Source organism: Malania oleifera, chromosome 5 (assembly GCF_029873635.1).
Source record: "Malania oleifera isolate guangnan ecotype guangnan chromosome 5, ASM2987363v1, whole genome shotgun sequence".
Lineage (NCBI taxonomy): Eukaryota > Viridiplantae > Streptophyta > Magnoliopsida > Santalales > Ximeniaceae > Malania > Malania oleifera.
In genome coordinates this window covers 30,786,382-30,803,823 of record NC_080421.1, presented here as the reverse complement: position 1 = coordinate 30,803,823, position 17,442 = coordinate 30,786,382, and the positions used below count along the sequence as shown (strand labels likewise).

Below are 17,442 nucleotides of genomic sequence, written 5' to 3'. Positions count from 1 at the left end.
CAATATGAAAACTATGATTTCGCATTTGACTCACTACCTTGAAGACTGTTTCACATTCAGCAGGCATTCAATGAGATTTTGAGTCAATTGAGTGTACAACATGCTCCTAAAAATATTTTCAGCATATATTTCCTTCCTATAACTAGATTGTTTTTAGATAAATCAAGGAAAAAGTATTTAGAAATAAAAAATACATGACAACAAAAGAGAGAACAATAAGTTCACAAGAAAGAACAAAATAATAAAAGAAAAACAAAGGAAGAAGCCCAACAAAAAACTAGTTTTGAAAATCGATCTTCAACCTTTTCAACCATAATTCCGTGAGCACAGTGCAAATTTGCTAGCTCCCATTTGTCTTCCTTCACCTTATTTTTTTACCCCCATCCAAATGAACTTCATTTCCACCTCTCATCCATAAATTGTTGAGCTTCTAAATCATTCCCACCAACCTCCTTCATATGACTGGAAAGAATCCCATCCTTACATCACTGCTCTATTCCCATTCCATCATTTTCAAAAATTAAAACAGCCTCCAAAACTTCCATTGTGGATGGTAGCACATAAATACCTCCCCAACTAAATCAAACAATTCGGAAACATAGCCATAGTATTCCCAAGATCATCCCAGACAAACTGTCGTCGTAAACACTCTACCAGCTTCATCACCTGGCAGTGCTGGCACATAACCCCATTTCTTCTCCTTACACTTGATCACCCTCTCCTTGGTACCCCTTTATGAAGACTCAAAGATACCACAAGATACAAACTTCCCATGGAATTTCTTACTCAAATATTTTGTCATTACCCCCATCATAGTCACAATCACCTTGCTTCACCATGGAAAAAAGCTCATTTCAACACCCACCTGAACTGCCATCAATGATTGTTATAATTGCCATCCAGACTACATTACCAAAACGATCCAGATCCTAAATAAAATCAAAAATTGGCAGGGTTGGAGTTGGTAGGATCGTAGTAGGACCACAATCGGATTGTGAGATCCTACAGCAACAAAATAACAAACCAAGTCTTAAGTCCTACTAGGTGGAGTCAGCTACATAAATCCTGTTTTTTCCAATTTATGCGATCATGGACAATTTCCTTCGAGAAAATTCAGGGTTATTAAATTCTTACTCCCTATCTCATTTCAAGTTATTTTAGGTCTACCCCTATCCCTTCTACTGTCCCTCATAGTAACTAACTCAGTCTTCCTCACTAGCACAATATGTGGCCTATGTTGCAAGCGCCCAAACCATCTGAGTCGTCCCTCCCTTATCTTATCTTTAATAGGAATCGAGCCAAACTTATTGTGAATATGTTCAGTTCTTAAATTATCTTTAATGTTATACCATTCATCCATCTAAGCATTCTCATCTCGGCAACTTTCACTTTTTTGATGTGTTGTTTCTTAGTCGCCCAACATTTTGATCCATGTAACATAGCTGGTTTTACAACCATCCTATAAAACTTACCTTCTAATTTTAAGAATATTCTATGATCATAAAGCGCACAAGAAGCATTTCTCCATTTTACCCAACCTACTTTAAATCTATGCATTACATCCTCTTCAATTTGTCCCTCAGCTTGCATAATATATCCAAGGTATCACTAGTGCTATTGATTTCATCATCATCAAGTTTAACTTTGTCCCCAATATTCCTCCTAATACATTTCATATATTTTGTCTTATTCCTAATTATCCTAAGGCATCTAGATTCTTAAGCTTCTCTCCATAATTCTGACTTAGACACTAGTCCACCCCTAGTTTCATCAATCAATATAATACCATCTGCAAACAACATACACCATTGAACCTCATTTTGGATAGACCTAGTCAACTAATTCATCACTTAAGCAAAAAGATAAAGGCTCAAAGTAGATCCTTGATGTACACCACTTGTGATTGGAAATTCTCTAGTCTATCCACCCATAGTCCTAACACTAATCATTACTCCATCTTACATATCCTTAATGACATCAATATACCTACTACATACACCCTTTTTATCTAAAATCCACCATAGAACTTTCCTAGGTACCCTATCATACGCTTTCTCTAAGTCAATAAATACCATATGCAAGTCCCTCTTCTTTTCCCTAAGTACATTATATTTTATTTTTTACTAAATTACTTGTATAGTCGTACTAAAGCCCTGTTCTATATAATTTGTACACGGATTGGGCAACTTACGAAGTGATTTAACTTTCTAATAACAAAATTATGGATTCAAAAAGATTTATTTTTACTTTTCTGTTCATTAAGCAATTCAACTCCAAACATCAATATTTCAGTTGAGGATACATGTAGACATAAAAGGCAGCCCGGTGCACAAAGCTCCTGCATATGCAAAGTCCAAGGGAGTGGCAGACCACAACGGGTCTATAGTATGCAGTCTTACCTTACATTTTTTGCAATAGGTTGTTTCCATGCCTCGAACCCATGACCTACAGGCCACAAAGCAACAATTGCACCTAGGCTCCCCTTCAGGATATACCTACACACCTAATAAATTAATCCATTGGATAATAATTGTTAGATTACCACTTTACCTAAACCTTAAGTTGATAGGTTGTGGGCCAACAATGTATATCAAGCTTTAACACTCCCCACCCCCCCAAAAAAAACATGCAGCCCTACAGCACATGGAGAGATAAAACACGATAGATAACACTCATGACAAGGAATACAATAATTTTTTTAAATAAACACAAGCAACAAGACTAGAACCCATAACCTCCTAGTAACCAGCTCTGATACCATGTTCAATCACTACTGTACCTAAAAACTTAAGCTGATGGGTTGTGGACCAACAATGTATATCAAGCTTTAACAATAATAATTGTAATCATGATGATGATTTTTAAAAATGGGCTTGGCAAAGTCACCCATGACGATCTTGGTGACATTGATGAACCAAATAGAGGTTTGAATGCTGAGACTTTTAATGAGCTAGCTTGGTAGTTCGGCTTAGGTTGTCAGTTTGCTAATTGCTGAAGATAATTTTACATGTTCATGTTGTACAGTTTTGGTGATTTGTGTTAAAAAACGTGTTTCTCTTTTTTCTAAAAATATTTATTCATTTTTTATTGTAAGCCAATTTGATTCAACTAAGAACTCAACAATTTGAATGCTTGGTCTCCTTGTTATATTGGGGGCTCTACCTCATATGCTACGTGCTATTTTCCAAGTCTTGATTCTTGAACACTCACTAGACAATTCTCTAAGCTTACAGTGTTTTAATTTGTCAAAAACAACATATAAATGCACACAAAAGCCTCAGGATATTAGCCGCCACCATCCATCACATCTTTCTCAATTCACATCACACCTCCACAGGTTTCGCAATGCCCTCCCCATCATGCTGGATTTTTCCCATTGAACATCCACTATTAGTCTATTAAATCCTTCCAGCTCTGGCAATCATTAGACCCTGAGGTTTATTCCCCAGCTTACTCTAGAAGTTGATATCCTTTTTTGCACCATCCACCACCTCCAAAACTTCAACAAATCTTCACCAGCCCCACCATTCAATGTCCCTAGTATGAAGATGGAATACCCTCTGCCATCCAAACACAATAACAACTCCAATAACTTGCTGTGATGGTTAATATTAATCGCCCCCAAATATTGGATTCTACCAAACTTCCTGTGTTGCATGATGTGTTATAATCTCAAGAAAACCAAGGACAAACATTTGCGCACACATTGTGCAGCCAATCAGAGATTCTAATCCACCAACTCCAATGTCGGGATTTTTCCTCTAATTGAACAAAACCCCCTTTGCCAATATTTTTCGAATGCTGATCAAAATTCTAGCTTTTGATCCACAGGGACTTGAGGACATTCTCCTCCTTAACTGCTGCTGATTTAATCCCTAAAAAATAAGAGAAAAAAAACAAATGAGAATGCCAAAGTGAGTGCAAAATCTTTTATAGTCAAGATTTCAACGTGTATTCTTTCACCTACTCTATCCCTGGATTTTTACTACTAAATCATAGTATGTGCACAAAATATTGTAGAACTATATGATTAAACATAGATATGGATTTTAGTTTAAAGTAAGATTCACATCACAGTTGATAGTTTTAATTTAGGGGCCATTTGACAAAATTAAGTGTTCAGGGCTACTCGTTATAACAAGTTCTAATGTTTGTCAACGAGTCCTGAACAATTAAGAGATGAATTAAGGGAGTGATGTCTAATCATTCAAACTCATCTAGAAGATACTAAGAGATGCAATGGAACACCCACGGTTCACTAACTTGCTTCAAGATTAAAATACTAGTTAATTAAGAGGTGAGTAGGTGCAAACAAGTCCATAAAAGACAATCTGAAGTCTATGCACATATCAAATTCCCCACCTTTGAAAAGGACACTGAGGTGTTGTTTGGTTTTTGGAATCTGAGATTACTCAAGGAATGACACATTCCAATTTCTAAGAAAGAGATGTCTATCTCATGGGAGTATTTTTGTTTCATTTGCATTATAAGATTTCCAAGAAATGTGATATTATCACCCCATTGCTTTTCGACCTCAAAACAAACACGATAATGATATCTTATGCATCCACCACTCCTAGAGGAATCTTGAAGGGTCCTGCAAACTAAATGCCACCCCAATGCACAAATGATCATCCCAAACTCAAATATCAAACTGAAAATTTCAAACAAAAGTGCAGGCTATTGACATTCTAAATGATTCTATATAACCCTGAAAATGGCACATATTAAGCAACCTGTTGAGCAGAAGAAAATAATAAAAATAATACTTCATACATAAACACATAGTTTGAACCTTGTCTTCCCTCCATTAAATGCACCATTTCACATATTTTTGGCAACTTCTGCAACATGGACATGTCCATAATGGATATATGGAACCACATTCCATGAGATTATCTATGAAAAGATATAGCATGTAAATATAGGGAGGCCAAAACAGAAGAGGCATGAAAAAACTGAAGATGGAGGAAAAAAATGGATGAAATACCTCAAGAAGTTCAGACCCCCAAGGAGCACTTGTGCGGAGTGTGTGCCTATCATATTCAAGAAAAAAATCTCTGATCCGTTCATTAATGGGGTATAAAGATGAGCACAGCCTCGAGCGCAGTCTAAAGACACATTTTCCTTCTTCCAAATAATCCAGCCTCTCCTACACAATGATTCAAAAGATAAAGTGGCAATGTCAAATCATGTTTAAATTCTAAATCATACATGCATATCATTTGAAAATAGTAACAAGATTTATGCTACAAAATATCTATAGATAACCCAGCAATTATATCATCTAAGGTATTTATTTAGACAGGAATTACAGACTCAAATTCAGACTATTATCCCAACAAGATTAAAGGAAGCTACAGCTAAAATTCAGCATTAAAAATCAGTCTTTAAGAAAAAAATTTAGAGTATGTTTGGTTGGGGAGAAGTGGAAAGAAGAGAAAAGAAACTAATAGAAGAGAAGAAGAGAAACCTGTTTCTCTCCTGCATGTTTGGTTCAACTAATGAGAGAGACGTAAAGAAATTGTACGTTATTATATTATAATATTACCCTTGTAAGTAAAGTGCTGGATATAATACAGTGGCAGCATAGAATTCTTCACATAAAACAAAGTATATAATTTTTATTAGATTAATCACATTGCACATGATTCAATTAAATAAATATCCCTTTAAAAAAATCCCATTAAATATTGAAGAATTTTTTTTTTATAACAAAAGAAGATATCATTAATAGATAAAGAATTTACAAGAGAAAGAATTATACATCTCCGGAGACAAACTGAGACACTCCGAAACTAAACAAATAAAAATACCCAAGAGAAAAAAGATTATCGAGTCAGCATGTTCCTCTAATCTCTTTGAAACTCCTGGAAGCTTGCCTCTCTAAAAAATCCACAACTGACATACCAGTGAGGCCAAGTACTTTATTTTATCCCAAACCAGCATCTGGTTTAATTTTTTCCCAGAAAATATCTGAGTATTATGTTCCACCCATAAAGCCCATAATAGCACGAAAAAACCACACTTCCATAAAGTTGCCCTATCCTTCCTTCTACCAAAGCCGACGAAGGATATATCTAAAAAGTCTTCCATTGAAGAAGGACAAATCCAGATTTCTCCCATAATGCCAAAAAGTATATTCCATACCTTCCAAGCAAATTCACATTGCAAAAGAAGGTGAGAGCTGTCTCAAAGTTCTTGTAACAGAGCACACATCCATGGAAAGAGAGCCTTCATAGGTCTCCTAATTTGCAACTAGTTATTAGTATTTATCTTATTAGGCACAACCAACCAAGTGAAAGCCTTTATTTTAGGGGAACTTTGGCCTTCCAAAATAGTAATAGAATAAAGCAGGAAAGAAGAGTAAGAGCAAATCAAAAGTTCAAAAAACATTTGCAAGAATACGCTCCTAACTGGTCCAAAGACCAAGAACGAACATCCCTCCCCAAAGAAAGGTTACTCCCATTCAATAAAGATAACAAAGCTGAAAATTCTACCATCTTCCTATCATTGAGAGGTCTCCTAAAGTGGAAATTCCAGGAAACCAAAGGGCCGCTCAAGCCACCAAAAAAAAAAGGGCTTTATTTTGCTCAAAACTTAGATGAAAGAGACAAGGGAAAGAAGTGGAAAATGGTGTGTTTCCCAGCCAATGGTCTTCCCAAAAACAAATATGAGAACCCCTCCCACCTCAACTTTAGTGTGAGGGGTGAAAAAAGGATAGATCTGAGAAATGGACCTCCACGAACATCCCAAGGAACAACTTAAATTAGCATTGGTATCCCACCCATTCTCATCCATCCAAAGCTTACTTATTACTTTATGCCAAAGGGACGATTCTTATAGAGGGAAGTGCCATAGCCATTTCGTTAGAAGAGCGAAGTTTTTAGACACCAGCTTACCAAGGCCAAAACCACCCCTCCTCCTTTTTTGATCTACAAACCTCAGCCCAGCTCGCTAGATGGTCCCTATGACTCCCCCCTGCTGGACCACAAAAACTCTCTCATAATCCTCTCAAGCTTAAAATTTATAAGTACATTTAACTCCATGATTACAATATTTTCATTGACCATATTTTTTAGAAATAATCAAACCATATAAAAATAAATAAAACAACATAGATAAGATTTTTTATTTTAGGAATTTATTTTGTTAAGGGGGCATAATTGTCTTTTTGTAAAGTTATGAGTTGGTAAAGTGACCTCTTTATCCCCTTTTATCTCCCAACTTCTTTTCTCTTCTCCCCTTTTTATGGGTACCAAACACTGGGGAGAAACTATTTCTTTTCTCTTCTGTTCTCTCCACTTCCCCCAACCAAACCCACCAAGGGGAGCAACCTCCTCCCTCCCAGCCCTCCCTTTCTGGACAAACTTCTTTTGTAAAGTAAAAATAGAGTGGAAAACATTTAGTGCACAGCCTTTTTATTTTTAAAAAATTTAGTTTTTAGCTTCTCTTTTCTTTTTTCTTTTTTTTGCAGAGATTTTAAAAGATAGGGATTTTAAATGCTGGACTTTTTCTAACACATCATTTTACTCCTGAGTGCCTTTGAATTTTTTCAAATATTACAAAATGACCCACAGAATTTAAAATGACATCCATTTCAGTCATTTCAGCCATCTTCCGGATTTTTTGTTAAACACTCGGCAGTTCTTTTTTCACAAGGAAGCCAAACAATTTTTATGGCAACCTAGATCAACATCCTTCCGTCAGCTGCTTTTCAAAAGCTCATTTTCATTAGCCACAAGAGAGCCAAACTAAGCTTGAATGTGGCATAATCAGAAAGCTAGTTGCAGACAGACTAGAACCATAATGACATGAACTATTATAAACATATATAAATAAAAAAATCAAACTCTGAAAAAAATGTTAAGAGTTATTAAGCAGTCTATACCTTGCCAGTATCTTGCAAATAATGTGGAACCAGCTCTCTCATGATGGGCAAAGAAATTTCAGATCGCAACCTGAATCAATTCATATATTTACACATTAAAATTGTTCATAGCTCAATCATATGACTTTAAAATACTCAGATGTTGTTGAAGATCCCAAAAAACAATACAAATAGTAAAAGCTATGTAACGTGTTGCTTAGCCGACCCCACCTAGTGAGACTTAAGGCTTGGTTTTGTTGTTGCTGTTGTTATGTAATGTGTTGCTCAAACTTGATTATGGGTACAAGGTGCAGGTGTATCTATGTTTCTGTCTTGAATATTACTAATGCTCAAAACAAGTTTCAGACATGGATACTAAGTTGAGGGGACAATTCTCTGTAACCCAGACCCTTCGCTTCTACATTGATACAGAAAGTGGGTTCTCTTATTAGAAACTTAAAATGGTTAAAAGTTCTATGAAAAACAAGTGAGCTGAAACATCCACCAGCCCACACTTGCAACAAATTTTTATGTTTCAATGATGATAAGATTCCAGATCCTGAACCAACATAAAATATACTAAGCATCTCTCACATTAGTTAGCAAACCTAAAAAGCATAGAATTATTGTTGGTGCATATAACAGCATATTATAAAGAAGGAACAATATGAAATTCAATCCAATTGAACAAGATCAAATGTGTGACGATCAAAACATTGAATCATAATTGCAATCATATTGCTAGACTAAGCTAGGATAGGTGCTAGCCTAGGAAAGTGGTTTTCATTCAATATACATAAAATACAGGTCATGTAAGGTATATCAGATGTCCAAGTGTTGTTCAACAAATCAACTATCACACATATAACAACAAATTTTGTTTATATCAAGAGAAAAGGATTTAAAACTGCAAAGCCTACATCTAGAAACAGTTTTCTTATAACCAAAAAGCAAAAGAATGACAAGAGGAAAGAAAATTCACCACTTTTAAAGCAAATGCCAAACAAATGCAAATTGAATGAGATCAAAAAACATATCAAACAGACACTTAACAGGATCATGCATCAACGGACACAAGTCAAGAAAAGTAGTCACTCAATTTACATGCCATTTGGTGTCAAATTATATGAGTTCTACGTGTTCGTAACCCAAATTACATGTCATTTACTGCAAAATCACTAACTCTACAATAATAAAGAAAATCTATTGTTTATGACAAGAAAAATGACGGACATTTAGAATAATAAAATTTAGACCTCTTTCTTCCCAATAAAGCTCATAGCCTTATACTTCTAGAAGCAGTTCCATCGAAAATAAATGCAAAAAAGTGAAAAAGATGGGACAGAGCAATAATTTTGAAACCAACACAGCACATATTCATCATAACATGCACGATATAGAAGCCAAAAAGGCAAAATTTGAGCATTTTCCCCTCTCCTTGGAACAACAAAAAAATAATGAACCTTTTTTGGTTTTACTCAAATTTTTTTTCATCTTACTATTTTTGAAAATAAATGAATAAATAAGCATGAGCGACAACACTACTTGTTTGACGCCATGTCTCCTTTTCTAAACAAAACCTATTGTGAGAGCCCATCAAAAGACTTCTTATCTCTATTGTCGTTGGGGAGGCTAGTTGCAGCTTGATGGTGATTTGTGGATAAGGGGACAAGGATAAAGAGTAAAAATATTCCCTGACCTGGTGTAATACAATTGCAAAAGACTTCATTCCATATTATGCTTGGCATGTTGGAAGTGTTGGTTGATGCAAAGAAGATTAATCTTTTATTTAGCCATTTTCTTATCTATCTATTTATGGAAAGAAACTGTTAAAATAGCAGGTTTGGCATAAAAAAGTCTATTTTTATTTCCACAAAATGTTTTTTGTCAAAATGAGCAGAAAAAGATGGTTCCAACTATTTGAATGAAAAGCCTGTAATGTGCCCCTTGATTTGTATTTTTGAGAAGAAAAAAGATGATTTATTAAGGAGAGAGAAGAAAATTACATAAGGCAGAACAAAGCATCCTACTGAAATGGTAAAAGGGCAAAACACTCCAAAAAATATAAAAGTGAAAATTGAATCACAGCGATCCTCCAATCATGTTGCAAACCACACAAGGAAATTTACCCCAAAACACCCCAAAAAAAAACAAAAAATGTGTAAAAAAAAATTTATCTAAAAAAAATAATTAAAGAAGAAAACACATACTAGAAAGAACACCCATCAAAACACCAAACAGGCTAACCCACAGCAGCTTCTGAAAAAAATTCATCTTGTCATGAGATTTGAAAAAAAAAACACACACACATACACACGCACAACATTTCTAAACACATCTACTATATGAAATTTTTTAGCTAATTTTTCTGATAATGATCACTACATGATATGATTATCTATTAAACAGCAATGAACAATAAAGAGTGCCGATAAGCTTGAAAGAAGAAGGCTTTCAAATTTTCAGAGGCGGCCAATAGACCAACAAATAATGTAGTCTCGAGGATCCCATTTTATCACCTTCTATGTTCTAGATTTCTCACAGCCCTAGCTTGCTAGTTTCAGATGATCTCTATTGGTGCTATGAGGGCTACTAGAGTCCTCTTTCATGTTTCCACGCGCCAAGACCTTAAGCAGTATTACAGTGGCTCACAGGGTATAGAACTAGAAGAGAATGACCATAGGATGAGAGAGAGTCTCTTGAGAAGATTGAGAATGTGGGAGGCTTTCTAGGATTCAATATAGCACGCACTCTTATGCCCCGATCCCTCTTATTTATAGGCATGGAAACCCAAGTCATAATCTAACTTATGTTTCCAAGAACATTTGGAGAAAATCCTAGAGAAGGATTATCCCAAGGACCATCCTAATACACGTTAATCAAGAATGAGCTTCATCCAAATGCCAGTCACTGTAAGATAAACCATGCGGATGCCCCCAATGGATCCAAAATCCAGGTGGAATCCCAATGGATCTATTCTGCCAACCTCAAGAGATCATTTAAGACAACATATTGTTTGATTTATGGTATCCACTTCATATTTTAGTTAGCTTCTATCAGCTAGCTTGAGTTTTAGTCATCCAAATATCTTCACTAGCTTTCACACTGTTCCATTAAGCTATTGCTTGGTCATAATTTCATGCCACTCTAGAGAGTTAATGCAAAATTAACAGCCATAAAAGTGCTCAGAGAATTGCTTCAAGCAATCCTCAACCAATCACATGTCATGTAAGAGAAATATGTAATAGAATGATATGAGGAATACATAGTCATTTTCCACAAATTTGCAGTGGGTTCAAAAAAACATGCATGCAGTCTAAAGTAACTAAGCAATCTCAAATGCAATTAACTATTACTGATATCACAGCGCATAAAACATTGACAACAGCAAACAGAATGCAGAAACATCATATCTGTTTTCAAAATGCCTTCAAATGGGGCACGGAAGAAAAGTATAAAACTGCAAATGGTTCAAATCTCCACATCCTTTTTAAAAGGAGAAAAGTGTTTAAGCTACTACATTATCATTCGAGATGCACGATGGCTATGTTATGGAAGCCATTAAGCTTTGTTGTGCATGTAAAACAAAGTACTTTAATCTACACTGAGTACACTCAAGTTAGTTTAATCTCGACTGGAAGCAGATGGTGATTGAACAAATTCAAAGTTTAAGAACTCACATGCGAGAAGAACAGGTTGATGCATGTCAAGAACAGGTTGATGGTAGACCATGAACAGACACCCAAAAAATTCACTTAGTAGCCATGGAATCAGTTTCTGCTGCTGTGCAAGGCTTAGCAGCAACAAGTTGCCTAAAACATCTTGAGGCTTAATTAAAATACCAAATCCCGAAAAGGCTAACGCATAAGAAACTGAGGCCTACGCATTCGCGCAAAAGGCGTGAGGCCTACGCATTCGCACAAAAGGCACACCTTTTTACTTGAGGGTTACACATTTTGAGTGTGTAATTCTCAAGTAAGATTTGGCTAGAAAGTATTAACTCCATGTTTATATAAATGGAACATCATAATATGGGTCGATTTCTAAAACTCTTGAAACTCAACCTTTCCAAAACAATTAGTTGTATCTTAGACCTTCTCTCTTTATTCAAGTTAATATTGCAAATGCTTCTTGCCCCACATCATTCAGGCTGATGTGATATTTCTTCTTTATAGAGGCTTATGGGACTAAAATTTTCTATAAGAAAAGAATTCGCTTGTCTGGTGGTGCGTAATAGAGCTAACATCAATAATCCCCCTTGCGAACCCCTCCTTTTTTGTTTGCGACGATGGGCTCCTCCCTGTCACGACGATATGAGGCATCCTTAAACCTAAACACCCCTGTACTTCTCCCCCCCCCCCCCCCTCTCCTTCTTTCCCCTGCTGTCTCTTTCTCCCTAAGTTGGAAACCCTAAACCCTCTGCAAACCCTAAACCCTCTGCGATACCTTTCCCCTGCACTGTGATTCCCTTTCCCCTGTGCAGCTTCGGCTTTCAATCCTTGCTCTCCCCCGCCCTCACCGTCTTCCTCTTGCCTTCGTCCATGGCAGATGCGAAGCTCTCAACGTGGATCAAGAGGAAGACCTTGAATTTGGCCATCGAATGGGAGGAAACCAACATCCTGAGACTCACAGAACTTCGGAATGGTGGTCACACTTCATCTTTCTGGATTTGGAGAAGCTTGCTTGGTTCATTAGAACTTGGGAAGACTTCTAGAGCTCGAGAAGAGACCCCCTCTCACCCCGTGGTTTCACAAAATGCAGAACAAGGACAAAACTTGTCGCTCCACCTGAAGTTGAACAAACATGGCAAGTTCATCTCCCTCTTAAAACCAATTGAGGGTGGAAACAGTTGATCTTCCCAAAGGGTTTCGGTTTGAAGGGATGGCTCAAAATCTCGAATGTGGGAATTGAATAACGACAATGCCTACTTCCACCCTCTTCTTGAAAGCCCTTATCCAAGCAGCAACGCAAACCCATGCCCCCCTCCTCAAGCTGGGAAGTTTTGAAGACCTCAGCTTCTGTTGCAGCCCCTGGGGCCTTGTTGAAGCCAGTTAAAGTCCAAGCTCACACCCCTTGCGCCGGTCCTTGCTGCGGAGAACCTTTTCTTCTGATCCTGAAGACTGACCAGCTGCAAGAATTTCCTGGGGTAGGGAAGCCTTCTGGTTCTACAGTCTTTTGTGAACATTGTTGAAAAGAACAGCATCGATCTGTGCAGACCTAAATTTTTCCCCTCCTTCGTAGAGCTTGGGACTGAACTGAAGGTGGACAAAGGCACCCTGTTTGAGGAGCTCTCCCCTTTGGCCTCCCTACTCCTAAAATTTCCCCCATAACCAAACCTAATGCTTGCAGTCCCTTTACTTCCTATAAAGGTCCCTCCATGGCAGCTGAAAAGTCCTCATTCTAGTGGAAAAAACCCTGCAACTGAGCCCCACTCCTAGGTCTTTGATTCTAGCAACACCAAGAAGGAATCAGATTCGGCGCCTCCATTATTGCAGGCTGATGCCACTGTTTTAACCTTAATTCCAGCCCCTTCAAACCACCCAGAGGCCTTTCAATCCAGCCCCAATCGAGCTGATACCAAGGACAACCCCAACTTTGAAATGCTGAATGGTTTAGACCCAGAAAGCACACTTTTTAAGGAGCAGGTCTCCAAGAGGGTGTTACAGAAAATGAAAATGTTCAGTAAAGCCATTGGCGTGTCTTTCAATGGCTTTGAAGACAGGGTTTGAAATTGGTTGAAGAGATCAAGAAGAAGAGAAAAGAGGAGCGCAGCTTAGCTCCAAAAAACCTATTGCAGCAACAAGAAACTGGACGCAAACAGGGAGCTGAAATACCTGGAATGTACAATAAATTATGATAAATTGGGTGGATGCACAAATTTGGTGGAGGCAAACAATAGTTGGGTGTGCACTACTAAACCATGTTTAAGGAAACTCATTTCCTGGAATATGAGGGGATTAAATGACAAATATAAAAGGAGCCTAATAAAATCCTTTCTTAAATAATGGAGAGGTGACTTTCTGCTTACAGGAAACTAATGTGGAAAATATGGATCAATTCTTAGTCAAGAGATCTTTACAGCCAGGAGAATTGTGGATGGATCTCCCATGGTGCAGTGGGCAATGCAGGAGGCATCCTCATTTTGTGGAATCTTAACGTGGTGGAGATTATCTCAATCAGTCCATCAACTCCTTCTCTGACTCATGATTGTTTAAAAATCAGGATGATAATTTTCTTACAGGTTCTCACTGGGGTCTAGGCCTAGGCGAAGGACCTCACAGACATTTGTTTTGGACTGAGCTCTTGGAGATTAAAGGATGTTGCACCTTGGATTATTGGAGGAGACTTCTGGTGCTGTACCCCCATGAAAGAAATGGGAGTGGAGCAGAGAACAGATATATGAGAGAGTTCCTAGACTTTCACCAAATGTGAATGCCCTCATTGATCTCCCTCTCTGGTGGTGCTTTCACTTGGTCCAATGCTAGGGAACCACCTTCCTTCTTCAGAATTGATAGATTCCCATGGTTTTAAATCATGGCTGCGACAGTTACATAACGCCATTACGTAACGGTTTTTTGGGTCCCCAATAATGTTACACACTGCAAAATTGGTGGGTAGAAAAATCACGGTCGTAGCTACGGACCATGACCCTTATGTAAAGGCATCTACAGCTGTTATGTAACCGCTACAGGGCTGTTACACCAAAAAAAATTTTTTTTTTTTTACTTTTTCTTCTCACTTTTTGTTTTCTCGCTTTCATAAATCATTCTAAATATACTATGAAGCGAGAGGGAAAAAAGATTACAATGAGGATAATAATAATACAAAATTTACCATTTTTTTTTAATACTCACAAGAGATGCATTAGTTAACAATTTGAAAATACTAACTTATTAGGAAAATATTTCATTTTGATAATAATAGCAATTTGATATCTATGTTCTATATTTTTCAACTTCAACCTTCTATTCTTTTCTAGTCATTGTATATTTGTATTATTCGATTTCTTATGTGTCTAATAGATTAATGGAGTGTATAATGTATTTTCTTTTATTAAATAATTTATTCACATAAGAATAATGAGAAAGTACAAATACACACACGCAATTTTTATTTCAATGGTGATTTAAAACAAATGTAAATTTCTTGCCCTTACCAAAAGACACACTTAGTCGAACTAAAGGATCCAAAATACACTAAAACTCTTTCTAAGAAGGGTTGGAAGCTCAAAACATGCAAATACACTAATATGCACATGGTTGTGCGGGGTTGGAAAAAATTCACGGCCATTACACCCACTCCCATTATGTAACATCCGCTATTCCCGCTTCCTGTTACGTTATGTTACGATACACGCAACTGTGATTTAAAAGCATGTAGATTCCTTATCTTAGTGCATTGGGATACTCACTTACCCAAAACCACTTAGGAGCTCCAACCTAGGCCCACATCGGATCACTTCCTTATCATCATTGACATGGGGGGAATCAAACAGTGACCAACCCCATTCTGCTTTGAAAAGATGTTGTTAAAGCACAATGGCTTCGGGGACCTCATTAAACTTTAGTGGTCCATGCTACACATTAAGGAGAAAACCAGCTTTGTGCTAGCATCAAAACTGACGTGTTTGAAATAGAAGCTCAAAGTGTGGAATAAAAGCACTTTTGGGAACATTCAAGCAAAGAAGACCATTATTTTGAACAACATCAAGATCCTTGATGAGCAAAAGCTAAGACAAGGGCTCAGCTCTAATGACAGGGCCAAAAGATTTTTGTTGAAGAAGGAGTTGATTGAGGCTATAAGCCTTGAAGAGATCTTCTGGAGGCAGAAATCTAGAGCCTTATGGCTCAAGGAGGGAGATTGAAACACCAAATTTTTCCACCAGACCGCAAATTCCCATCATAGACTAAACACATTTCCAAAATTGAAATCGAAGAGAACACCTTAACTGAGGAGGAGGACATCAAAAGGGAAATATGCATCTTTAAGCTCTTTATTCTGAATCCAAAAGTTGGAGACTTATAGTGGAAAGCATCAGTTTTAAATTTATCGGCCCCTCCACCGCAAAGTGGCTTGAGAGACCCTTTGAGGAAGCTGAAATCCTCCAAGCCATTGGAGATCGCAACGGAGACAAAGCGCCAAAGCCAAATGGGTTCTCCTTATCATCCTTTTAGTCAAACGGTGGCTAGCTTAAGCAATATTTTATTAACACTTTTGAGGAATTCTTTAGATCGGGTAAATTTATGAGCAGCGCATCAATGCCACTTTCCTTACCCTCATCCCGAAGAAACCCAAGGCAACCAACACTAAGGACTTTCGTCCAATTAGCTTGGTGGGAAGTACTTATAATATCCTTGCTAAAGTCCTTGCTACAAGGCTTAAAAAAGACACTCCATAAATCATTAGGCAATATCAACATGCCTTTGTGGCAGGAAGACAAATCATGGATGCAGCCCTAATAGCTAACAAGGTAGTGGATAGCTACCAGAGGGAAAAGAAAAATGGGGTGGTGTGAAAATTTGAGATGGAGAAAGCTTTTGATCACATCAACTGGAACTTCCTTCTCTTTAGTCTCATGAAAAAGGGGGTTTTGGGGACCGTTGGTGTAGTTGGATCGCTTATTACATCAACACACTAAGCTTCTCAGTGTTAATCAATGGCCCCACTAATTTCTTCCAATCATCCAGAGGTCTAAGGCAAGGAGACCCTCTATCTCCCATTTTGTTCATCATGGTGATGGAGATGTAGAGCCTCATGTTGATAAAAGCTACAGGAGAAGGACTGCTCAAAGGCCTTAGAGTTGGCAAGCATGATAGGTCTATGCAGGTCACACATCTCCTCTTCACATTTTGGATCTAAGATGTATCTTGGTAGGGTTTGAGGCAGTTTCAGGTTTGAAGTTATCCTTAAAATGAAATCATTCCTGTTGGAGATATGTAGATGGGTCTCTCCTTGCTGGTCTTTTGGGCTGCAAAATGGGTACTTTCCCTATTAACCACCTTGGGCTACCCCTCAGCACCAGATCCCACATTGAAAATTTTGGCAAAAAAAAAAGTTGGTTGAATGGAAGGGGAATTTCTCATCAAAAGGTGGCAGACTCACTCTCATCAAAAGCACCTCGACAAATCTCCTTGTTTACTTCATGTCTCCCCTGCACCTAACAACTTCAGTTTCCATAAAACTTAAAGGGATTCAAACGAGGTTTCAAGCGGAATTCAAATTTCACTTTGTCAAATGGGGCATGGTGAAACAACCCTTTCATTTAGGAGGCTTGGGTTTTAAGTCCCTCCACATTTGCAAAAAAACCCTGTTAGGGAAATGTTTATGGAGATTCATGATTGAGAAATACCACCTTTTCTGGGGAATCATAGCTGTGAAATATGGGCTTGAACATAACGATTGGATCTCCCACGCTAAAAAGAGGACCACACAGTGTAGGGATGTGAAATTTTATCAGGAAAGGCTGGAATGATTTTGCTTCTTGTATCAAGTTTCAAGTGGGAAAAGGCAACATTTATTTTTGGCATGACTAGTGGTGTGATCAAGAAACTCTTAGTGTCTTATTTTCAGCC

At 37.5% G+C, this 17,442-nt stretch overlaps 1 protein-coding gene across 1 annotated transcript in view; it reads right to left on the bottom strand.

The window, feature by feature from the left end:
• The window catches only part of LOC131155773 (guanine nucleotide exchange factor SPIKE 1), a 134,142-nt gene that overhangs the window by 90,972 nt on the left and 25,728 nt on the right, over positions 1-17,442 (bottom strand). Inside the window, exons 13-14 of the mRNA XM_058109165.1 lie at positions 7,892-7,961; positions 4,991-5,152 (exon numbers count right to left, since the gene is read on the bottom strand). Of these exons, the coding sequence (XP_057965148.1) occupies positions 4,991-5,152; positions 7,892-7,961 (232 nt within the window). The remainder of the gene's footprint in view (positions 1-4,990; positions 5,153-7,891; positions 7,962-17,442) is intronic.